Source organism: Chiroxiphia lanceolata, chromosome 1 (assembly GCF_009829145.1).
Source record: "Chiroxiphia lanceolata isolate bChiLan1 chromosome 1, bChiLan1.pri, whole genome shotgun sequence".
Lineage (NCBI taxonomy): Eukaryota > Metazoa > Chordata > Aves > Passeriformes > Pipridae > Chiroxiphia > Chiroxiphia lanceolata.
The window spans coordinates 610,493-634,129 of record NC_045637.1 but is presented as its reverse complement, the minus strand read 5'-3'; the positions used below and the strand labels follow the sequence as shown (position 1 = coordinate 634,129).

The 23,637-nt window shown below is 60.8% G+C and overlaps 3 protein-coding genes across 4 annotated transcripts in view; all 3 read right to left on the bottom strand.

Moving 5' to 3' along the window:
- Positions 1–1,756: 1,756 nt before the first annotated feature.
- On the bottom strand, positions 1,757–23,615 carry MAF1 (MAF1 homolog, negative regulator of RNA polymerase III). 2 transcript variants are annotated; one of them, XM_032710064.1, is made up of 9 exons: positions 23,335–23,615; positions 22,413–22,557; positions 21,096–21,224; positions 19,696–19,861; positions 15,357–15,478; positions 13,295–13,414; positions 13,095–13,211; positions 12,013–12,054; positions 1,757–1,871 (listed from the first exon to the last, which is right to left on the bottom strand). In XM_032710064.1, exons 2-8 carry the CDS (start codon positions 22,493–22,495, stop codon positions 12,033–12,035), a joined length of 759 nt encoding a protein of 252 aa, XP_032565955.1. In that variant the 5' UTR covers positions 22,496–22,557; positions 23,335–23,615; the 3' UTR covers positions 1,757–1,871; positions 12,013–12,032. The 2 variants fall into 2 exon arrangements, with proteins under 2 accessions (XP_032565955.1, XP_032565947.1); XM_032710056.1 differs by lacking the exon at positions 1,757–1,871 and having other exon boundaries at positions 11,436–12,054.
- On the bottom strand, positions 1,775–3,869 carry LOC116792837 (erythroblast NAD(P)(+)--arginine ADP-ribosyltransferase-like). Its single transcript, XM_032700223.1, is given in 4 exon segments — positions 1,775–2,088; positions 2,559–3,256; positions 3,258–3,413; positions 3,671–3,869. Coding segments are annotated over 3 exon segments (1,086 nt in total). The 5' UTR covers positions 3,332–3,413; positions 3,671–3,869.
- The window catches only part of LOC116797962 (erythroblast NAD(P)(+)--arginine ADP-ribosyltransferase-like), a 471,907-nt gene continuing 450,152 nt past the window's right edge, over positions 1,883–23,637 (bottom strand). The window contains exon 4 of the mRNA XM_032710000.1: positions 1,883–1,938. The gene's annotated coding sequence lies outside the window, so the exon portion shown is untranslated. The remainder of the gene's footprint in view (positions 1,939–23,637) is intronic.

Below are 23,637 nucleotides of genomic sequence, written 5' to 3'. Positions count from 1 at the left end.
CTGTGCTGTTTTATTAAATCGTTATTCTGACTTATAATCTCACTTCTGGGTTGGGTTCATCTTCCCCCTGCTGGTTTTACCTTTTTAAAGCAGCTCAAGGAAGCAGCGGCTCACCTGGAGAGCGGAGGCGCCGCGGGCTCTGACGCAGCACCTGGGGCAGGTGAAGGTAGAGAACTGCACCAGGAGCTGCTCGGCCTCAGCCGACACTCCCGGGGCCTCAGGGACGCCCAAATGCGGCTGCAACGCCAATTCCGTGCCCCCGACGAGGCTCAGAGACAAAGTTTGTAGCCCTCACGCAGGAGGTGTTTTATTCACAGCACCGGGAAGCAGCCAGGTCGCCCCGGGAAACAGCTTCGATCCAGCAACCCACAGTTGGACCTTTTACACAATTTTTGGCAAGTGATTGCGTAATGCAGTGTGAATATTCATGATATTGCAAAGTGCAATTTTAATATTCATAACAGGTGGAGTTTAGGCGGAGTTAGAGGCGTGGTCTTCAGTCTGGGGAGAATCTGGGAGGGTCGTTCCTGTTCTTCAGCCTCACGAGCCCCCGGCCCTCTTTCCATCATCATCATCATGAACTTTGTGAACTTTCCTACTTCGGCTCCCTTTCCTGGTGTATCTGGCAGAAGTTCCTGGTATCTTGGCAAGGACACCCGGGTTTTGGCTCATCCTCCTTCCTCATCAGCCTTTGTTTTCCTTTTACACACTTGTTTTAGCCTCTTAGTTCCTTCTGTTTTCCCGAGTACATGTGTCTCTGTCCTTTCGTGCCGGTGCGCTCCAGAGACCTTAATAAATAATTTAATAACAAATTGTTGCCTCCGCTGTTCCTGAGGCCAAGTTTCTCTGTGCTTTTGCTCAGGGCTTGCTTTCTAAATTAACTCACTCCCTAATTTTCGTACTGCTAAATTAACTCCCTAATTTTCGTACTGCTAAATTAATTAACTCCCTAATTTCCGTACTGCTAAATTGACTCCCTAATTTCCGTACTGCTGTATTACATTTGCTCTCCGGGTCCCGCCCGGCATCGGGATCAGCAGGAGCAGCTGCTCCGGGAGAACCAGTGTGCCCAGTGGGTGGCACTGGTGACACCAGCGCGGAGCCCTCCTGGGCAGGGGTGGCCACGGACCCCGAGCCGCCCGAGCCGCAGAAAATAAACACGGCAGCGATCGGAGCCTTCCCGAGGCTGCTCGTTAAAGCAGGAGCTCGTTATCCAGCTCGTTATCCCGGGGAACTCGGGAGCAGCTCGGCGCAGGGGCTGTTTGCCGAGGGCTGGGGAGCGTTTCTGAGCTCCCGGAGTGGCCGCGGGGAACTCACGTTTCACTCAGGAAACTCTTCTCCTTTTAAATCGGGGCATTTTGCTCACCCCCTGCCATGGGCAGGGACACCTCCCACCAGCCCAGGTTGCTCCAAGCCCTGTCCAACCTGGCCTGGGACACTTCCAGGGATCCAGGGGTGGCCACGGCTTCTCTGGGCAACCTGTGCCAGGGCTGCCCACCCTCCCAGGGAAGGATTCCTTCCCAATATCCCACCTAACCCTGTCCTCTGGCAGTACGAAGCCATTCCCCCCGTCCTGTCACTCCAGGCCCTTGCCCAAGTTGCCAGAGCAGGATCGGGTGGGTTAAAGCGAGAAGGAAACTGGTGGGTTGTGCCAAAGCCACTTTAATGATTGGAGAGGAAAGTTAAAATATTGGAAAGGGAGAAAAAAAGCCCCAAAGAGAAGCAAATCCCCCCTGTGCCCCCCTCAGCTGCCCCCCAACCCCCCAGCCATGGCTCAGGGAGGGCGTCCCCTGGGCTTGTCCAGTGTCCCCCTGCAGCGGGGGGTCCCCGTGCCCCCCGGCCCGTCCTGCCGTCCTGGTGACACCGGTGGCTCCGTTCCTGAGCCCTCGGCTGGGCCGGGCACGGTGGCAGAGGTGACAGAGGTGGCAGAGGTGACAGAGGTGGCAGAGGTGGCAGAGGTGACAGCAGTGTCCTCGTGGCTCAGGGGGTACCAGCAGCCACTGCCAGGGCTTTCAGGGGGAGCCCCCTGAGGTTTGGGGGTCCCTGGGGATGCTCCTGCCTGGGGGATCAGGAGAAGTTCAGGGGGAGCTGGGGAGGGGGAAGGTGGGCACCAGGGTGGGCAGGGCTTTCCAGGGGTGTCAGAAGGATCCGAGGGAAGGCTGGGGCGGTCTGGAGGGGTCCCGCAGGTTGGGGCAGTTGGAGGGTTTCCCACCAGACCCAGTTGTCCTGCAGCAAGTCCTGCCCTGACATGTTGTGTTGTGTCAGCCCATCCCATCCCATCCCATCCCATCCCAACCCATCCTATCCCATCCCATCCCATCCTATCCCATCCCATCCCATCCCATCCCATCCCATCCCATCCCATCCCATCCCATCCCATCCATCCCATCCCATCCCATCCCAGGGGAGCAGCTGGAGCTGTGTGATGCCCAAAGCCCCCCCACCCCCATCCCCTGCCCCACCACCATCACCCCTCTCCCAGCAGAGCTGGTGCCCTGGTGCCACCCCGGCCCTGTCCCCACACCCGACCTCAGGTGTCCCCAGCCCAGGGCTCTCACCTGAGCACAAGGCACAGTTGTGTTTGCTGTGCACTCCGAGGGAGCGGAGCTGGATGTGGGGTTTGTTCCCTTGCTGGGTGACACTGGTGACATTAAAGGTCTCGAAGGGCGGGATGAAGACTTCCTCCTCGTTAGGGTAGTTGGAGAAGTCCCGGATCCTGGCGCCGTGGCAGGTGTGCACCTCGAACGTTGTGTCGGTGCCGAACCTCTTGATCACCCCTTTGCTCAGGGAGGAGGAGCTGAAGTGGCCAAAGCGGACGATGTCTCCGGGCTGGGCAGTGAAGCGGATCCCTCGGACCCCCCGGGACACGTGGAGGCAGCGGGGGTGGGTCTGGGCATCCCACAGGTCATCCAGGGCCTCGGTCAGCAGGAAATGCAGCACCTTGAAGGGGAAGTCTCACAGGTAAATGCGGCGGGAGCGCCCGGCCACGCGCCCGGCGGCGTTGAACTGACGGGGCAGCTCCCACTGCAGCGTGTGAGCCAGGAGGGCGATGGCCTCTTCTGGCTGCAGGTGGCACCCTGGGAATCGGTGGCTGTGCCATTGGGTGGTGGCCTCGGCCCAAGCTCTGGCAGAGACGCTGTTGGTGGTGAACTCGGAGCAGTTGAGCTTCGGCAGCGCCTTCAACATCTCGTCCCGGCAGCCCCGGTACTGGTCATCGAAGGAGTTGGGAGCCATGTCCAGGGACAGCTCCTTGATGCCAGTGACCAAGGTCACGGCCAGCAGCACCAGTGGCCAGAGTCGTGGCCAGCAGCACCAGCAGCAGGAGCTCCATGGTGGGCAGAGACTCTCCAGGGACCCCCCAGGCACTGTGGGGACGCAGGCAGGGCCACGGCCGCTTCCTCTGGGAGGGACTGGGGAGGTGGGGAGGGGGAGCGGGGTCAGCCCGGGGAGAGGGGGACACCCCCGGCCGCACCCCCGGCCAGGAGCCCCCCGGCCACGTCCCAGCACTGCCCCGACCCCCACCCCGGTCCCACGGGCCGTCGCCCCCCATGCCCAGCACCCCGGCCCCGGTCCCCGCAGCCCCACGGCGTCACCCCGGGAGCCCGGCCCCAAGTGTTACCTGTGCCCTGCGCTGGGTGTGGGGTCTGGGTGCTGCTCCCGGCCCCCACTGAGCTCCTGCAGAGGGGACACGGGGCTGCTCCGGCTTTTTATGGCTGGGATGGTTGGGCCTGGGTCCAGACCCTCCTTCCTGCTCCCAGGTAATTTTACTGTCCCCCCACAGCACCCGGAGCAGCCACTGCCCCCTCTGAGTCCAGGGATGGGCAGGAACCCCCCAGCAAATCCCCTCTGCTCCTGTCTGTGTCTGGTGGGTTGAGACAATTCGGCAGAAGCAAAAACAAAAGTCACACGAGCAAAACAAAACCCACAAAATTTAGGTGATGTCTGACGGGGCAGAGCAGAGAGGCAGAATCCTCCCCTCCCCTGCTGCCCGCGCTGGGGGATCAGCCCAGTACACGGGGGGGTCTGGGATGGGGCATGTCCCGCCTCCCCCCAGCAGCACCCCCAGGTCCTTCTCCCAGGGCTGCTCCCTCTGTTCATCCCCAGCCTGGATGGATCCCGGGCGTTGCCCCGACCCTTGTGCAGCACCAGCACTTGGCCTCGTTAAACCTCAGGAGATCCCCGTGGGCCACTTCTCGAGCTTGTCCGGGTGCCTCTGGGTGGCCCCGTCCTTCAGGTGTGTCACCTGCACCCTCAGCTTGGTGGCACCTGCAGAGCTGCTGAGGGTGCCCTCGGCCCCTTCGTCTGTGCCATTAGTGAAGACATTAAATCACACTGGTCCCAGCACGGACCCCTGAGGGGCACCACTGGCCACTGATGTCCATCGGGACTCTGAGCCCTCTGGATGGGATCATCCAACCAATTCCCAAGCCACCCAACAGCCCCTGTCCCTGTGGAATCCATCACTCTGCAGTTTGGAGGGAAGGCTGTTGTGGGCACCGTGGCACAGGTTTTACAGAAGTGCTGATCGATGACACCCGGGGCCCTTCCCTTGCCCACTGATGGGAGTCACCCCAGCCAAGAAGGTCCTGAATTGGTCCCCCCAACCCTCTTCCCCTGCCCCCGCAGGCAGCAGCATCCACAGGGAACCCCCAAGCCTCACTGGGCTCCTCCTGGCAATGCTGGCCCTGGCAGTGGCCATCGGCACCCCCTGAGCCACGAGGACACCGCTGTCACCTCTGCCACCGTGCCCGGCCCAGCCGAGGGCTCAGGAACGGAGCCACCGGTGTCACCAGGACGGCAGGACGGGCCGGGGGGCACGGGGACCCCCCGCTGCAGGGGGACACTGGACAAGCCCAGGGGACGCCCTCCCTGAGCCATGGCTGGGGAGTTGGGGGGCAGCTGAGGGGGGCACAGGGGGGATTTGCTTCTCTTTTGGGCTTTTTTTCTCCCTTTCAGCGTGTCCCCGTTCTGGCTCCTTAAACCCAGCCCAGCAGAACTGGAAGGATCCCTTTGGTCCCTCAGGGTCAGCGTGGCCTCCACACCCCCGGGAGGGAACAGACCTGCCCCCCGTGAGCCTCCTGCCCAGGCTGGGGCTGCTCCCCCCCCCTCGGGGGGGTCTCCTCCCACCAGAGCGTCCAGGGAGAGGGACACGCTTGGGGAAGGTCGGGCAGCTGCAGCCCGGGGGCTCCTCTTGGGCTCTGTGTTTGTATGTCCATGTGTTTTTATGTTCCTGTGTTTGTATGTCCATGTGTTCATGTGTTCATGTGTTTACGTGTTCATGTGTTCATGTGTTTCTATGTCCACGTGTTCATATGTTCCTGTGTTTCTATGTCCACGTGTTTCTATGTTCCTGTGTTTCTATGTTCCTGTGTTTCTATGTTCATGTGTTTCTATGTTCGTGTATTTATATGTTCCTGTGTTTCTATGTTCATGTGTTATATGTTCATGTATTATATGTTCCTGTGTTCATATGTTCATGTGTTTCTATGTTCATGTGTTATATGTTCATGTGTTTCTATGTCCCTGTGTTCATATGTCCATGTGTTCATATGTCCCTGTGTTCATATGTTCATGTGTTATATGTCCCTGTGTTTCTATGTCCATGTGTTATATGTCCCTGTGTTCACATGTCCCTGTGTTCACATGTCCCTGTGTTCACATGTCCCTGTGTTTCTACGCTCACACCCCGTGGGTCTGTTGAAGGTGCAGCTCCCTCCCTTCCATGGGGTCACAACTGACCCTCCTCCTGTTCCCCCCTGGAATCACCAAATCCATTCCTTTTCCCCCGGGCCGCCCTCCCCGAGTGGGAATTGCTGAGCGGGAGTTCCCAGCCGGGCAGAGCCGGACATCGCTGGGGGGGAGTTCCCAGCCGGGCAGAGCCGGACATCGGACATCGCTGGGGGGGAGTTCCCAGGCGGACAGAGCCCGGTCCAGAGGGGGTTAAAGGTCCTCAATCGTCACTAATTTGTCTGTGACAACCCACAAACCTCGACTGTTCCGGGGGAGCATCAGAAGGTTTGAGACAGAGGGAGCTCAGCCCTCTGCCCCCACCCTGGCACTGAGGGGACAGTGAGAACCCCTCTTCTCTGCCCTCTGCCCCCACCCTGGCACTGAGGGGACAGTGAGAACCCCTCTTCTCTGCCCTCTGCCCCCACCCTGGCACTGAGGGGACAGTGAGAACCCCTCTTCTCTGCCCGCTGTGCCCACCCTGGCACTGAGGGGACAGTGAGAACCCCTCTTCTCTGCCCTCTGTGCCCACCCTGGCACTGCCCCAGCACGGGGCTGCTCATGGGGCCGGGGCAGCCTCTGCCTCCCCTCCCGGGTTGGCATCACAATCCAGCTGAGGGAGCTGCTGCTGCCCCCGGGAAATGTTGGCTTTGACCCTCAGAACACGAAATGGAAACTGTTCTCAGCGTGGTTTTTAATGGCCAAGCCAGAGCTGACACCACTTCCTGCCCTGGAGCCCTCAATCCTCTCGGCAGCTCGGCAGGTGACACTTGTTCCCTGTTCCCCACAGCTCCCACTTGCTCCTGTTCCCCACAGATCCCACTTGTTCCCTGTTCCCCACAGCTCCCACTTGTTCCCTGTTCCCCACAGCTCCCACTTGTTCCCTGTTCCCCACAGATCCCACTTGTTCCCTGTTCCCCACAGATCCCACTTGTTCCTTGTTCCCCACAGTTCCCACTCTCTCCCTGTTCCCCACAGATCCCATTTGCTCCTGTTCCCCACAGCTCCCACTTGTTCCTTGTTCCCCACAGATCCCACTTGTTCCTTGTTCCCCACAGCTCCCACTCCCTCCCTGTTCCCCATAGATCCCACTTTCTCCTGTTCCCCACAGATCCCACTTGTTCCCTGTTCCCCACAGATCCCACTTGTTCCTTGTTCCCCACAGTTCCCACTCTCTCCCTGTTCCCCACAGATCCCATTTGCTCCTGTTCCCCACAGATCCCACTTGTTCCCTGTTCCCCACAGCTCCCACTTGTTCCTGTTCCCCACAGATCCCACTTGCTCCTGTTCCCCACAGATCCCACTTGCTCCTGTTCCCCACAGATCCCACTTGTTCCTTGTTCCCCACAGATCCCACTCTCTCCCTGTTCCCCACAGATCCCACTTTCTCCTGTTCCCCACAGCTCCCACTTGTTCCCTGTTCCCCACAGATCCCACTTGTTCCTTGTTCCCCACAGATCCCACTCTCTCCTTGTTCCCCACAGATCCCACTCTCTCCCTGTTCCCCACAGATCCCATTTGCTCCTGTTCCCCACAGCTCCCACTCTCTCCCTGTTCCCCACAGATCCCATTTGCTCCTGTTCCCCACAGCTCCCACTCTCTCCCTGTTCCCCACAGATCCCACTCTCTCCCTGTTCCCTCCCGGGTGTCCCTCTCTGCCATCCCGGTCCCACTCGTGCCCTGTTGGTCCCTCCCCGTGGGAACATTGAACGTTGTGCTCCCGTATCCGTCAGAAATGTGATTGTTGACCAGAACCAACCGAAATCCGAAGGTTTGGGGCATTGTCAGGAATGCAGGGATGGGATTCACTGTCAGGAATGCAGGGATGGGATTCACTGTCAGGAATGCAGGGCTGGGATTCACTGTCAGCAATGCAGGGATGGGATTCACTGTCAGGAAGGCAGGGCTGGGATTCACTGTCAGGAATGCAGGGATGGGATTCACTGTCAGGAAGGCAGGGATGGGATTCACTGTCAGGAATGCAGGGATGGGATTCACTGTCAGGAATGCAGGGATGGGATTCACTGTCAGGAATGCAGGGATGGGATTCACTGTCAGGAATGCAGGGATGGGATTCACTGTCAGGAAGGCAGGGATGGAATTCACTGTCAGGAATGCAGGGATGGGATTCACTGTCAGGAAGGCAGGGCTGGGATTCACTGTCAGGAATGCAGGGATGGGATTCACTGTCAGGAATGCAGGGATGGGATTCACTGTCAGGAAGGCAGGGATGGGATTCACTGTCAGGAATGCAGGGCTGGGATTCACTGTCAGGAAGGCAGGGATGGGATTCACTGTCAGCAATGCAGGGATGGGATTCACTGTCAGGAATGCAGGGATGGGATTCACTGTCAGGAATGCAGGGATGGGATTCACTGTCAGGAAGGCAGGGATGGGATTCACTGTCAGGAAGGCAGGGATGGGATTCACTGTCAGGAATGCAGGGATGGGATTCACTGTCAGCAATGCAGGGCTGGGATTCACTGTCAGGAAGGCAGGGATGGGATTCACTGTCAGGAATGCAGGGCTGGGATTCACTATCAGGAATGCAAGGATGGGATTCACTGTCAGGAATGCAGGGCTGGGATTCACTGTCAGGAATGCAGGGATGGGATTCACTGTCAGGAAGGCAGGGCTGGGATTCACTGTCAGGAATGCAGGGATGGGATTCACTGTCAGGAATGCAGGGATGGGATTCACTGTCAGGAAGGCAGGGAGCCGAGCCCCGGCGGGATCTCCCCCCCCGCAGGGAGGACCTGAGGTGGGCCCGGGAGGCGAGGATGGACCCGGGGAGGGGATAATTCCAGCTCCGAGCCCGAGGGAGGGGTGGCTGCGGGGGAGATCCTGGATAAACCCGCTCAGGAGTTCCAGGGAATTCCCGACCTGTCCCACCCCCCACCTGGATGGCACCGAATTCCAGCCCCTGTGACAGCAGCGGCCTCGGGCTCCAGGATCCAGGAGGGACAAACCAGGGGCCGGGACACGAGGAAGAGGATGGACGGCCCTCCTCGCTCCTGGGGGGTGGGAACTGCGGGGGGAAACAGCCACAAATGGGGGTTTTCCCAGGAAAGTTGCTGCTCCAGCCTCCAAGGGACACCTCTCCAGGCAGAACGGGAGCGCCGCCCCTGCTCCCCACTCCAAGGAGGGAGGTTCCAGTCCTTTTCTCCAGGATGCTGGGGGGAACCCCCTGATCAGAGAGGTAACCCGGGACAGGGGGGGGTGTCCCCACCCAAATCACCCGTCCCAAATCCCCACCGTGATCAGAGAGGTGACCTGGGACAGGGGGGGTGTCCCCACCCAAATCACCTGTCCCAAATCCCCACCGTGATCAGAGAGGTGACCTGGGACAGGGAAGGGTGTCCCCACCCAAATCACCTGTCCCAAATCCCCACCGTGATCAGAGAGGTGACCCGGGACAGGGGGGGGGTGTCCCCACCCAAATCACCTGTCCCAAATCCCCACCGTGATCAGAGAGGTGACCCGGGACGGGAGGGGTGTCCCCACCCAAATCACCTGTCCCAAATCCCCACCGTGATCAGAGAGGTGACCCGGGACGGGGCGGGGGGTGTCCCCACAAACGAGGGGACAGAACAAGGTCCCCCTGAGTTCCCTCCAAGCCCAGACCGTCCTGGGATTCCAGGAAAAGGGACAATAAAGCGACAGCGGAGGATAAACTGATGTTAAAGGAGAGAATAAAGTGATAAACGGGAGGATAAAGGGGAGCCAGGGGATCCCAAATCATGGGGGGATCCCAAACCAGGGGGGGTCCCAACCCCAACTGCCCCTGGGAGACAGTGACCCCCCCACGGGGAGAACGGGGACACCCCACAGGGAATCCCCCGGGAACTGGAGGGGGGTGGATCCCAGAAATCCCTCACTGGCAGGACACTCCAGTGCCGTGGAATTCCGAGTTTCCCGGGGCTCTCTGAGTGGGGGGACCGGGGGGAATGGGGGAACCCCCTGGGGGGGGTTGGGGGGACACAAACCCAATCCCAAGGACCCCGGAGAGCCTCCAGTGGGAACAGGGGGATGCCCACGGCACCGGGGGCTCTGTCCGGCCCTGCCCCACTCCTGGGGGGCTCGAGGGGTTTGAGGGGGCTCAGGGACCCCTGCCCCACTCCTGGGGGGCTCGAAGGGTTTGGGGGGGCTCAGGGGCCCCTGCCCCACTCCTGGGGGGCTCGAGGGCTTTGGGGGGGCTGTCTGGCCCTTACCTCACTCCCGGTGGGCTCGAGGAGTTTGGGGGGGTTCAGGGGCCCTTGCCCCACTCCGGGGGGGCTCGAGGGGTTTGGGGGGGCTCTATCTGGCCCCTGCCCCACTCCTGGGGGGCTCGAGGGGTTTGGGGGGGTTCAGGGGCCCCTTTGCTGTGCGTGGGCAGCTGGACCCCCCGATCTGGAGAGAGGACAGGGTCGGAATCAGAGCCTGGAATCCAGAGCCTGGAGCAGGCGGGGGGGCTGGGGGGACCCCCCATTCCAGAGATGGTTCCCCTTTGGGGTGGGGGTGGGACCCCCTCCTGCTCCAGAGCCCCCTCGGGGTGGGGTCAGATCCCCCACTCCAGAGCTGATCCCCTTTGGGGTGCAGGTGGGACCCCCCCCTGCTCCAGAGCCCCCTCGGGGGTGCAAGTGGGACCAGATCACCTGTCCCAGATCACCTGCCCCAGGATCATCACCTGTCCCAGGATCATCACCTGTCCCAGGATCACCTGTCTCAGGATCACCTGTCCCAGGATCACCTGTCCCAAATCACCTGTCCCAGCATCACCTGTTTCAAGATTACCTGTCCCAGATCACCTGTCCCAGGATCACCTGTCCCAGGATCACCTGTCTCAGATCACCTGTCCCAGGATCACCTGTCCCAGGATCACCTGTCCCAGGATTATGTATCCCAGGATCACCTGTCTCAGATCACCTGTCCCAGGATCATCACCTGTCCCAGGACCACCTGTCCCAGATCACCTGTCCCAGGATCACCTGTCCCAGGATCATCACCTGTCCCAGGATCACCTGCCCCAGGATCACCTGTCCCAGGATCATCTGTCCCAGGATCACCTGTCTCAGATCACCTGTCTCAGATCACCTGTCCCAGGATCATCACCTGCCCCAGGATCACCTGTCCCAGGATCATCACCTGTCCCAGGCCAAACCCCCGGAAAAGCAGAGCCTGGAGCAGGAGGAGAGCGAAGCCGAACTCTTGAAACACACGGACTCGGGGGGGAAGGTGGGGCAGTTTTTGGGGGGGGAAGAAAGGAAAGCTGGGGCAGTTTTGGGGGGGCCAGAGGGTCCCCCCGGCAGTGCCGGTGCCAGGACGGACAGATGGGGGGGTCAGGGGTCCGGGAAAGGGGGATTTGGGGGGTCAGTGCAGCCGAGGAGCCATAAAGTGCAGCAAAGCTTCCCGGAGCTCCGGGGGGGCCGGGGGGTCCCGGCTCCGGCGGCTCCGGGGGCCCGGGGGGGCTCCAGTGTCCGGGGGGGGCCGGGACACACCGGGATGGGGGGACAGGGCACAGTTCGGGGGACACGGCAGTGCCGGGACGGGGCAGCGGGGCTGGAGCCCGGCCCGGATCCGCTCCTGCTTCGGGGCCGGTCCCGCTCCCTTTTGGGGTCTGTTCCTTGGCCTTAGGGCCAATCCCGGCCCCCTTCCCGGGCCTGTTCCTGCTGTGGGGCCGGTCCCATTCCCTGCCCTGTTCCCAGTCCTGTTCCTGCTTTGGGGCCGGTCCCATTCCCTGCCCCGTTCCCAGTCCTGTTCCTGCTGTGGGGCCGGTTCTGTTCCCGGGTCCATTCCCAGTTCGTGGCTGGTTTCAGGGCCAGTTCCGGCGCTGGTTTGGTTCCCAGTCCTGGTGCTGGTTCCTTTCCCAGTCCCGGTGCTGGTTCCATTCCCAGTGCTGGTTCCATTCCCAGTCCCAGTGCTGGTTCCATTCCCAGTCCCAGTGCTGGTTCCATTCCCAGTCCCAGTGCTGGTTCCATTCCCAGTCCCAGTGCTGGTTCCATTCCCAGTCCCAGTGCTGGTTCCATTCCCAGTCCCAGTGCTGGTTCCATTCCCAGTCCCTAGTCCTGGTTCCATTCCCAGTCCCTAGTCCTGGTTCCATTCCCAGTCCCGGTGCTGGTTCCATTCCCAGTCCCAGTGCTGGTTCCATTCCTGGTTCCCGTCCCAGTCCCAGTTCTGATGCTGGTTTGGTTCCCAGTCCCGGTGCTGGTTCCATTCCTGGTTCCATTCCTGGTTCCCGTCCCAGTCCCGGTTCTGATGCTGGTTTGGTTCCCAGTCCATCCTCAGTCCATTCCCAGGTCCGTTCCTCTCGGATCGGGGCTGGACTCTCACATGCACATCACCTGCAGCCTGCAACCGAGGGCAGGGGGGTCACAGGGTCACCTGGTCCCCTGGGTCCCCCCCTGTGACCCTCCTTTGTCCCCACACCCACCTGTGACCACCCTGTGACCCCTCCCAGCCCCACACCCACCTGGGACCCCCCTGTGACCCCCCTTTGGCCCCACACCCACCTGGGACCCCCCTGTGACCCCCCTTTGGCCCCACACCCACCTGGGACCCCCCTGTGACCCCTCCCAGCCCCACACTCACCTGTGACCCCTCCCAGCCCCACACTCACCTGTGACCCCCCCGTGACCACCCCCAGCCCCACACCCACCTGTGACCCCCCCCGTGACCCCCCCCATCCCCACACTCACCTGTGACCCCCCTGTGACCCCTCCCAACCCCACACCCACCTGTGACCCCCCTGTGACCCCCCTGTGACCCCTCCCAAGCCCACACTCACCTGTGACCCCCCCGTGACCCCCCCATCCCCACACCCACCTGTGACCCCCCTGTGACCCCTCCCAACCCCACACCCACCTGTGACCCCCCTGTGACCCCTCCCAACCCCACACCCACCTGGGACCCCCCTGTGACCCCCCCATCACCACACCCACCTGGGACCCCCCAACCCCACACCCACCTGGGACCCCCCTGTGACCCCTCCCAACCCCACACCCACCTGGGACCCCCCTGTGACCCCCCCATCCCCACACCCACCTGGGACCCCCCAACCCCACACCCACCTGGGACCCCCCTGTGACCTCTCCCAACCCCACACCCACCTGGGACCCCCCTGTGACCCCCCCATCACCACACCCACCTGGGACCCCCCAACCCCACACCCACCTGGGACCCCCCTGTGACCCCTCCCAACCCCACACCCACCTGGGACCCCCCTGTGACCCCTCCCAGCCCCACACCCACCTGTCCCCACACCCACCTGGGACCCCCCTGTGACCCCTCCCAGCCCCACACCCACCTGTCCCCACACCCACCTGTGACCCCCCTGTGACCCCCCAGCCCCACACCCCCCTGTCCCCCCACCCCCCTGTCCCCACACCCACCTGTCCCCCTCGATGCCCCCTCCCTCGGGGTCGCCGCTGTCGCCCTTTTCCGTGTCCCCCTCTCCCAGATCCATGTCCAGCTCGTTCCCGGTGTCCGGCCGGGTGTAGGCGTAACCACTGCAGGGACAGGGGCAGCGGGGCCTCAGCTCCCGGCCGGAATTCCGGGGGGGAATCCCTGGGGAACGCCGGGGGGGCCTCACCTGATGGAGCGGCAGGTGAAGAACACGATCCTCTTGAGCCTCTTGTTGTAGAAGAAGTAGTTGAAGGACCAGAGGCTCCCGTCCTCCCCGAAGGGATCCGAGTCCAGGTCCGGGTTGTAGCTGCGGGGGGAAAGCGGGAAACACCGGGATGGAGAACATGGATGGGCCAGAAAAAAGAGGGAATTGGGAAAGTCTGGAGCGAGCCTCGGCAGCCACCCCAAATCCCAGCTGGAGCAGTGGGAGTCACAAACCTCCCAGCACGGGGGGCTGAATTCCAAAGGGGGGGAACACCAGAGGGCTGGACACAATTCCAGCAGGTAGGAATTTCAAGGGGGTAGGAATTCCAAAGGGGTGGGAATTCCAAGGGGGTGGGAACTCCACGGGGGTGGGAACTCCACGGGGGTGGGAACTCCAGGGGGGTGGCACGGGACGTTCCCCTCCAGGGCAGCTCCAGAGAGGCCACACCGGCCCCGCTCCGGCTGCAGCCCCACACCCCAAACACCCCTGTCCTGTGGGAAAGCCCCTCTCCCACGGGATAACCCCTCTCCTATGGGATAGCCCCTCTCCCCTGGGATAACCCCTCTCTCATGGGAAAGCCCTTCTCCCCTGGGAAAGCCCCTCTGCCATGGGATAGCCCCTCTCCCCTGGGATAACTCCTCTCCTGTGGGATAACCCCTCTCCCGTGGAATAACCCCTCTCCCGTGGAATAACCCCTCTCCTGTGAGATAACCCCTGTCCCGTGGGATAACCCCTGTCCTGTGGGAAAGCCCCTCTCCCCTGGGATAGCCCCTCTCTCCCGTGGGATAACCCCTGTCCCGTGGGATAACCCCTCTCCCACGGGATAGCCCCTCTCTCCCCTGGGATAACCCCTCTCCTGTGGGATAGCCCCTCTCCCCTGGGATAACCCCTCTCCCCTGGGATAGCCCCTCTCTCCCCTGGGATAACCCCTCTCTCCCCTGGGATAACCCCTCTCCCCTGGGATAGCCCCTCTCCCCTGGGATAACCCCTCTCCCCTGGGATAGCCCCTCTCTCCCCTGGGATAACCCCTCTCCTGTGGGATAGCCCCTCTCCCCTGGGATAACCCCTCTCCCCTGGGATAGCCCCTCTCCCCTGGGATAACCCCTGTCCCGTGGGATAACCCCTGTCCTGTGGGATAACCCCTGTCCCGTGGGAAAGCCCCTCTCCTGCGGGATAACCCCTCTCCCATGGGATAACCCCTCTCCCGTGGCATAATCCCTCTTCCATGGGAAAGCCCCTCTCCCCTGGGATAACCCCTCTCCCATGGGAAAGCCCCTCTCCCCTGGGAAAGCCCCCGTCCTGTGGGAAAGCCCCTCTCCCCTGGGAAAGCTCCTCTCTCATGGGAAAGCCCCTCTCCCCTGGGAAAGCCCCTCTCCCCTGGGATAGCCCCTCTGCTGTGGGATAGCCCCTCTGCTGTGGGATAGCCCCTCTGCTGTGGGATAGCCCCTCTGCTGTGGGATAGCCCCTCTGCCGTGGGATAGCCCCTCTGCTGTGGGATAGCCCCTCTGCTGTGGGATAGCCCCTCTCCCCTGGGATAGCCACTCTCTCCCCTGGGATAGCCCCTCTCCCCTGGGATAGCCACTCTCTCCCCTCTCCTGTGGGATAATCCCTCTCCCATGGGATAACGCCTCTCCCCTGGGATAGCCCCTCTCCCGTGGGATAACCCCTCTCCCCTGGGATAACTCCTCTCTCCCGTGGGATAACCCCTCTCCTGTGGGATAGCCCCTCTCCCGTGGGATAGCCCCTCTCCCCTGGGATATCCCCTCTCCCCTGGGATATCCCCTCTCCCAGGGCACCATTCCCATGGAAGGGTCAGTACCTGTAAATGTCACACTCAGACAAACGGATCTAAGGGTCAGTACCCGTAAATGTCCCACTGGGACAGACACATCTAAGGGGTGGTACCTGTACATGTCCCTCTCGGACAGACAGACGTACAGGAAGGGTCAGTACCCGTAGGTGTCCCACTGGGACAGACAGACGTACAGGAAAGGTCGGTACCTGTAGATGTCACACTCGGACAGACAGACCTAAGACTCAGTACCTGTAGATGTCACACTCGGACAGACAGATCTCCTCGTCCACCGCGTCCCACAGCAGCGGCTTCAGAGCCTTGAAATCCTCCCGCACGGCAGAGAACAGGCTGCAGTTCACTGAGTTCACCACCTGGGAACGGGAATTACAGTGGGAATGGGAATGGGAACAGGGAATGGGAATTACAGCAGGAATGGGAACGAGAACAGGCTGCAGTTCACTGAGTTCACCACCTGGGAATGGGAATTACAGTGGGAATGGGAACAGGGAATGGGAACGAGAACAGGCTGCAGTTCACTGAGTTCACCACCTGGGAATGGGAACAGGGAATGGGAATTACAGCGAGAATGGGAACAGGGAATGGGAACGAGAACAGGCTGCAGTTCACTGAGTTCACCACCTGGGAATGGGAACAGGGAATGGGAATTACAGCGAGAATGGGAACAGGGAAATGGGAATGAGAACAGGCTGCAGTTCACTGAGTTCACCACCTGGAGATGGGAATTACAGTGGGAATGGGAACAGGGAATGGGAACGAGAACAGGCTGCAGTTCACTGAGTTCACCACCTGGGAATGGGAACAGGGAATGGGAATTACAGCGAGAATGGGAACAGGGAAATGGGAATGAGAACAGGCTGCAGTTCACTGAGTTCACCACCTGGAGATGGGAATTACAGTGGGAATGGGAACAGGGAAATGGGAATGAGAACAGGCTGCAGTTCACTGAGTTCACCACCTGGAGATGGGAATTACAGTGGGAATGGGAACAGGGAATGGGAACGAGAACAGGCTGCAGTTCACTGAGTTCACCACCTGGAGATGGGAACAGGGAATGGGAATTACAGCGGGAATGGGAACAGGGAATGGGAACGAGAACAGGTTGCAGTTCACAGAGTTCACCACCTGGGAATGGCAATGGGAACAGGGAAGGGGAATTACAACAGGAATGGGAACGAGAACAGGCTGCAGTTCACAGAATTCACCACCTGGGAATGGGAACAGGGAAGGGGAATTACAGCGGGAATGGGAACGAGAACAGGCTGCAGTTCACAGAGTTCACCACCTGGGAATGGGAATGGAAACAGGGAATGGGAACAGGGAACGAGAACAGGCTGCAGTTCACAGAATTCACCACCTGGAGATGGGAATGGGAATTACAGTGGGAATGGGAACAGGGAATGGGAACGAGAACAGGCTGTAGTTCACAGAGTTCACCACCTGGAGTTGGGAATGGGAATGGGAATTACAGTGGGAATGGGAACAGGGAACGGGAACAAGAACAGGCTGCAGTTCACCGAGTTCACCACCTGGGAAAGGGAATGGGAATGAGAACAGGGAATGGGAATGAGAACAGGCTGCAGTTCACAGAGTTCACCATCTAGAGATGGGAATTACAGTGGGAATGGGAACAGGGAATGGGAATGGGAACAGGGAATGGGAACGAGAACAGGCTGCAGTTCACAGAGTTCACCACCTGAAGATGAGAATGGGAATGAGAACAGGGAGTGGGAATGAGAACAGGGAATGGGAACGAGAACAGGCTGCAGTTCATGGAGTTCACCACCTGGGAATGGGAATTACAGTGGGAATGGGAATGGGAACAAGGAATGGGAATGAGAACAGGCTGCAGTTCATGGAATTCACCACCTGGAGATGGGAATGGGAATGGGAACTACAGCGGGAATGGGAACAAGAACAGGCTGCAGTTCACAGAGTTCACCAGCTGGGAATGGGAATTACAGTGGGAATGGGAACAGGGAATGGGAATGGGAACAGGGAATGGGAACAAGAACAGGCTGCAGTTCACAGAGTTCACCACCTGGGAACGGAAATTCCAGCGGGAACAGGAATGAGAACAGGGAATGGGAACGAGAACAGGCTGCAGTTCACAGAGTTCACCAGCTGGGAGTGGGAATTACAGTGGGAATGGGAAGGGGAACAGGGAATGGGAATGGGGAATGGGAACAGGAATGGGAACAGGAACACAGAACGACCATGGGAACGGGGAATGGGAACGGGAATCACCGTGGGAATGGGAAACACCATGGGAATGGGGAATGGGAACGGGGAATCACCGTGGGAACGGGGAATGGGAATGGGGAATGGGATGGGAATCACCATGGGAATGGGGAATTGGAACAGGCAATCACCTCGGGAATGGGAATGGGAACAGGGAATGACCACAGGAATGGGGAATGAGAACAGGGAATGGGAGCAGGAATCACCACGGGAATGGAGAATGGAAACAAGGAATGGGCCGGGAATCACCACAGGAACAGGGAATGGGAACAGGGAACGACCACAGGAACAGGGAATGGGAACAGGGAATGACCCCAGGAATGGGGAATGGGAACAGGGAATGGGAGTGGGAATGGGGAATGGGAACAGGGAATGACCGCGGGAACAGGGAATGGGAATGGGGAATGGGAGTGGGAATCACCACGGGAATGGGAACAGGGAATGACCGCAGGAACGGGGAACGGGAAGCAGCAAGGGAACAGGGAATGACCACGGGAACAGGGAATAGGAATGGGGAACTGGAGCAGGAATCACCACAGGAATGGGAACAGGGAATAGGCCGGGAATCACCACAGGAACAGGGAATGGGATGGGAACCAGCATCAGAACAGGAAATGGGAATGGGAACCACCACAAGAACAGGGAATGGGATGGGAACCACCATGGGAACAGGGAATGGGAACCACCACAGAAACAGGGAATGGGATAGGAACCACCATGGGAACAGGGAATGGGAACGGGAGCCACCACAGGAACAGGGACTGGGATGGAAACCACCATGGGAACAGGGAACAAGAATGTGAGCCACCATGGAAACATGGAATGGGAATGTGAACCACCATGGAAACATGGAATGGGATGAGAACCACCATGGAAACATGGAATGGGATGGGAGCCACCATGGAAACATGGAATGGGATGGGAGCCACCATGGGAAGAGGTTTCCCAGAGATGTTGTGGCTGCCCCATCCCTGGAAGTGTCCAAGGCCAGGGTGGAGCACTCTGGGATAGTGATCCCAGGGGATGATCCCATGGGATGATCCCACAATCCCAGGGGAGGATCCCACAATCCCAGGGGAGGATCCCATGATCCCGGGGGATGATCCCATGATCCCGGGGCAGGATCCCACAATCCCGGGGGAGGATCCCATGATCCCGGGGGATGATCCCACAATCCCAGGGGATGATCCCATGATCCCGGGGCAGGATCCCACAATCCCGGGGGACGATCCCATGATCCCGGGGGATGATCCCACAATCCCAGGGGAGGATCCCACGATCCCAGGGGGTGATCCCACGATCCCAGAGGATAATCGCATGATCCCAGGGGGTGATCCCATGATCCCAGAGGATAATCGCATGATCCCAGGGGGTGATCCCACGATCCCAGGGGGTGATCCCACGATCCCAGGGGATGAACCCACGATCCCGGGGAATGATCCCACGATCCCGGGGGGTGATCCCACGATCCCGGGGGATGATCCCACGATCCCAGGGGGTGATCCCACGATCCCGGGGAATGATCCCACGATCCCAGGGGATGATCCCACGATCCCAAGGGATGATCCCACGATCCCAGGGGGTGATCCCACGATCTCAGGGGATGATCCCACAATCCCAGGGGGTGATCCCACGATCCCAGGGGGTGATCCCACGATCCCGGGGGATGAACCCACGATCCCGGGGGATGATCCCATGATCCCAGGGGATGATCCTACGATCCCAGGGAATGATCCCACAATCCCAAGGGATGATCCCACGATCCCAGTGGGTGATCCCACGATCTCAGGGGATGATCCCACGATCCCAGGGGGTGATCCCACAATCCCAGGGGTTGATCCCACGATCCCAGGGGGTGATCCCACGATCCCAGAGGATAATCCCACAATCCCAGGGGGTGATCCCATGATCCTGAGGGAGGATCCCATGATCCCAGGGAGATGATCCCACGATCCCGGGGGGTGATCCCACGATCCCAAGGGATGATCCCACGATCCCAAGGGATGATCCCACGATCCCAGGGGATGAACCCACGATCCCGGGGAATGATCCCACGATCCCAGGGGATGAACCCACGATCCCGGGGAATGATCCCACGATCCCGGGGGATGATCCCATGATCCCAAGGGATGATCTCACGATCCCAGGGGGTGATCCCACGATCTCAGGGGATGATCCCACAATCCCAGGGGATGATCCCACGATCCCGGGGGATGATCCCACGATCCCGGGGGATGATCCCACGATCCCGGGGGGTGATCCCACAATCCCAAGGGATGATCCCACGATCCCAAGGGATGGTCCCACGATCCCAGGGGATGCTCCCTACCCAGTTGAGGCTGGGCTCCCGGCTGAACTCGTGGCTCTTGGCGGCGCTGAAGTCGTAGTCGGGCCGGAAGGACTCGTTGAGGGTGGTGATCAGGTAGAACAGGGTCTTGCGGCTGCACGTGTCGCTCAGGGGACCCTCCTCGTCCCCGCTCTGGCTCTTCCCCAGCCTGGGGGACACGGGGGGCAGGGACATGGGAATGGGGGCAGGGATGTGGGAACAGGGGCAGGGACGTGGGAACGGGGCACAGTGGGGTCAGGGATATGGGAACGGGGCACAGTGGGGTCAGGGATGTGGGAACGGGGTCAGGGATGTGGGAATGGGGACAGGGATGTGGGAATGGGAGCAAGGATGTGGGAATGGGGGCAGGGATGTGGGAACGGGGTCAGGGACATGGGAATGGGGTCAGGGACGTGGGAATGGGGTCAGGGATGTGGGAATGGGGTCAGGGATGTGGGAATGGGGTCAGGGATGTGGGAATGGGGTCAGGGATGTGGGAATGGGGTCAGGGATGTGGGAATGGGGGCAGGGATGTGGGAATGGGGGCAAGGATGTGGGAATGGGGGCAGGGATGTGGGAATGGGGTCAGGGATGTGGGAACGGGAGCAGGGTATGGGAAGGGGGTTGGGGATGTGGGAATGGGGGCAAGGATGTGGGAATGGGGTCGGGGATGTGGGAATGGGGTCAGGGATGTGGGAACGGGGTCAGGGATGTGGGAATGGGGTCAGGGATGTGGGAATGGGGTCAGGGATGTGGGAACGGGGTCAGGGATGTTGGAATGGGGGCAGGGATGTGGGAATGGGGGTAGGGATGTGGGAATGGGGGCAGGGATGTGGGAATGGGGGCAGGGATGTGGGAATGGGGGCAGGGATGTGGGAATGGGGGCAGGGATGTGGGAATGGGAGCAAGGATGTGGGAATGGGAGCAAGGATGTGGGAATGGGGGCAAGGATATGGGAATGGGGTCAGGGATGTGGGAATGGGGTCAGGGATGTGGGAATGGGGTCAGGGATGTGGCGATGGGGACAGGGATAAGGGAATGGGGTCAGGGATATGGGAACGGGGTACACAGGGGTCAGGGATATGGGAATGGGGACAGTGGGGTCAGGGATACAGGGATGGGATCAGGGATGTGGGAATGGGGACAGTGGGGTCAGGGATACGGGAACGTGGTCAGGCATATGGAAATGAGGTCAGCTCCCAGTGCCTCCCAGTTCACCTCCAGCACCCTCCTGTCTCCCCCAGCAGCTCCCAGTTCCCCTCCCAGTGCCTCCCAGTGCCCACCAGCAGCTCCCAGTGCCTCCCAGTTCCTCTCCCAGTGCCTCCCCAGCCCGCCCAGTGCCCTCCAGTCTCTCCCAGTGGCTCCCCAGCCCCCCCAGTGCCCTCCCAGTGCCCCCCGTTCACCTGCCCGGGCTGAGCCCCGAGGTCTGGGGTGGGGACAGGGCCTCGAGCACGTGGGGCTGCCCCTCCTGGCAGAACTGCTTGAACATGTGCTTGTCATCCCCGGCCATCTTGCACGAGTAGCTCTCGATCCTGCGGGAACGGGACACTCCAGGGACCGGGAACGCCGGGAAGGAGCGCGGGAGGCTCTGGGGAGAGACCCTGGAGACCCTCCCGGGGCCTGAAGGGGCTCCAGGAGAGCTGGAGAGGGACTGGGGACGAGGGATGGAGGAACAGACACAGGGAATGGCTTCCCAGGGTCAGGTGGGATATTGGGAAGGAATTCCTGGCTGGGAGGGTGGGGAGGGGCTGGGATGGAATTCCCAGAGGAGCCGTGGCTGCCCCTGGATCCCTGGGAGTGTCCCAGGGCAGTGGGAAGTGCCCCTGCCCACTGGCTGCCTCCCAAGCCCCTTCCCACCCAAACCATTCCCTGGGGGATGACAGGACACCCCTGGGAAGGGCTCCAGGCCCTTCCCAGCCCCGGAATTCCTGGTGTTCCCACCATTCCCCATTCCCTGACCTCCCGATGATGTGGGTGTCCCCCATTCCCCATTCCCTGACCTCCCAATGATGTGGGTGTCCCCATCTCCCTCATTCCCCATTCCCTGACCTCCCAATGATGTGGGTGTCCCCATCTCCCCCATTCATTCCCTGACCTCCCAATGATGTGGGTGTCCCCCATTCCCCCATTCCCTGACCTCCCAATGATGTGGGTGTCCCCATCTCCCTCATTCCCCATTCCCTGACCTCCCAATGATGTGGGTGTCCCCATCTCCCTCATTCCCTGACCTCCCGATGATGTGGGTGTCCCCATCTCCCCCATTCCCCATTCCCTGACCTCCCAATGATGTGGGTGTCCCCCATCTCCCCCACTCCCCATTCCCTGACCTCCCAATGATGTGGGTGTCCCCCATCTCCCCCATTCCCCCATTCCCCATTCCCTCCCAATGATGTGGGTGTCCCCCATCTCCCCCATTCATTCCCTGACCTCCCAATGATGTGGGTGTCCCCATCTCCCTCATTCCCCATTCCCTGACCTCCCAATGATGTGGGTGTCCCCATCTCCCCCATTCATTCCCTGACCTCCCAATGATGTGGGTGTCCCCCATCTCCCCCATTCCCCCATTCCCCATTCCCTCCCAATGATGTGGGTGTCCCCCATCTCCCTCATTCATTCCCTGACCTCCCAATGATGTGGGTGTCCCCATCTCCCTCATTCCCCATTCCCTGACCTCCCAATGATGTGGGTGTCCCCATCTCCCCCACTCCCCATTCCCTGACCTCCCAATGATGTGGGCATCCCCCGTTTCCACCGTCAGCTGGGAGTTTATGGCTTCAAAGCTCGAGTTTTCCAGCAGCTTCATCCTCCCCGGAGCGGCTCCCGGCGCGATTCCCAGAGCGACTCCCGGGGCTGCAGCTCAGGGGCCTGAGGGAGGAGGGGGAAATGAGGGAGCCTCTGAGAGCAGGAAGGGAAAGGGAAAACTGGGAATGGGCAGAGAAAACGGGAAGTAAAAGGAAAGAGAAAAAAAGACAAAAGAAAAAGAGAAAAGGGGAGCAAAAACGGGAAGAGAAATGGGGAAAACAGGAAGCAGGAAAAGTGGGAAAAAAGAAGGAAAAGGGAAGGGAAAAGGAGTAAGGGAGAAAATGGGAAACGGGAAAAGGAGGAGGAAAAGGAAGAAGAAAAAAAGGAAAAGGTAGAAAATGGGAAACGAGAAAAGGGGGAGAAAAAGGAAACAAGAGAGGAGGAAAACCGGGTGGAAGAGGGAACAGGAAAACAGGAGATTGGAGGGGAGCTGCCGGCGGCACCACAGAGGGGGAAATGGAGGCGGAAAATAAAGAAGGAGCAGAGGGAGAAGCAGAAAGAGGGGAAAGAGGAGAAAAAGGAGCAGGAAAAGAGGGAGAGGCGGAAGCGGCGCCCGGGACCGGAGCGCCCCGGAAGTGCCGTTCCCGGCGTGCCCCGCGCGGCGAACTACAGCTCCCGGCGTGCCCCGCGCGGCGCCTCGGACCGACCCATTGGTGAACTACAGCTCCCGGCGGGCCCCGCGCGGAAGGCTCGGCGCTGCCATTGGCGGACTACAGAGCCCATGGTGCCCCGCGGGCGCGCCCCGTACCCGGCCGCTCCCGTGCCGCGCGGGGCACGCCGGGAGCTGTAGTCCGCGGGGGGCTCCGGGAGCCTAGGGGAGGGGGCGGCGAGCGGACTTACCGGCGCTTCTCGCTCCCGGTGCCGCGGGGCCTCCTCGCCGCGGCAGCGCCTTCAGGCTCGGGGCGCGTGTAAGAGGAGGCGTCTCCGGGGAAAGCTCGAGGAGGGCGCTCGTGCCGCGGCCGCCGCCCGCCGTCTGGCGCCGGCCCACCGGGCGTCCGCCCACCTCGACATGTCCCCGAGTGCTCGGGACTGCGCGAGCGGCTGAGCGAGACCTGGGAGTTCCCCCGGGGCGAGCGGGCGAGCGGGGCGACCTTCTCCTGCGGCACCGACCGGGAGGCAACAGCGGCGCCGCCCCGCCCGCCC

What these genes read in the sequence shown, in the direction of transcription:
- MAF1 (XM_032710064.1), bottom strand. Translation starts at nt 22,495, where the DNA reads ATGAAGCTGCTGGAAAACTCGAGCTTTGAAGCCATAAACTCCCAGCTG. An exon ending in GGGAGCCCAGCCTCAACTGG is followed by an intron (nt 15,479 to 19,695) that starts GTAGGGAGCATC and finishes TCCCGTTCCCAG; the next exon opens with GTGGTGAACTCAGTGAACTG. An exon ending in TCCGAGTGTGACATCTACAG is followed by an intron (nt 13,415 to 15,356) that starts GTACTGAGTCTT and finishes TTCCCCCCGCAG; the next exon opens with CTACAACCCGGACCTGGACT.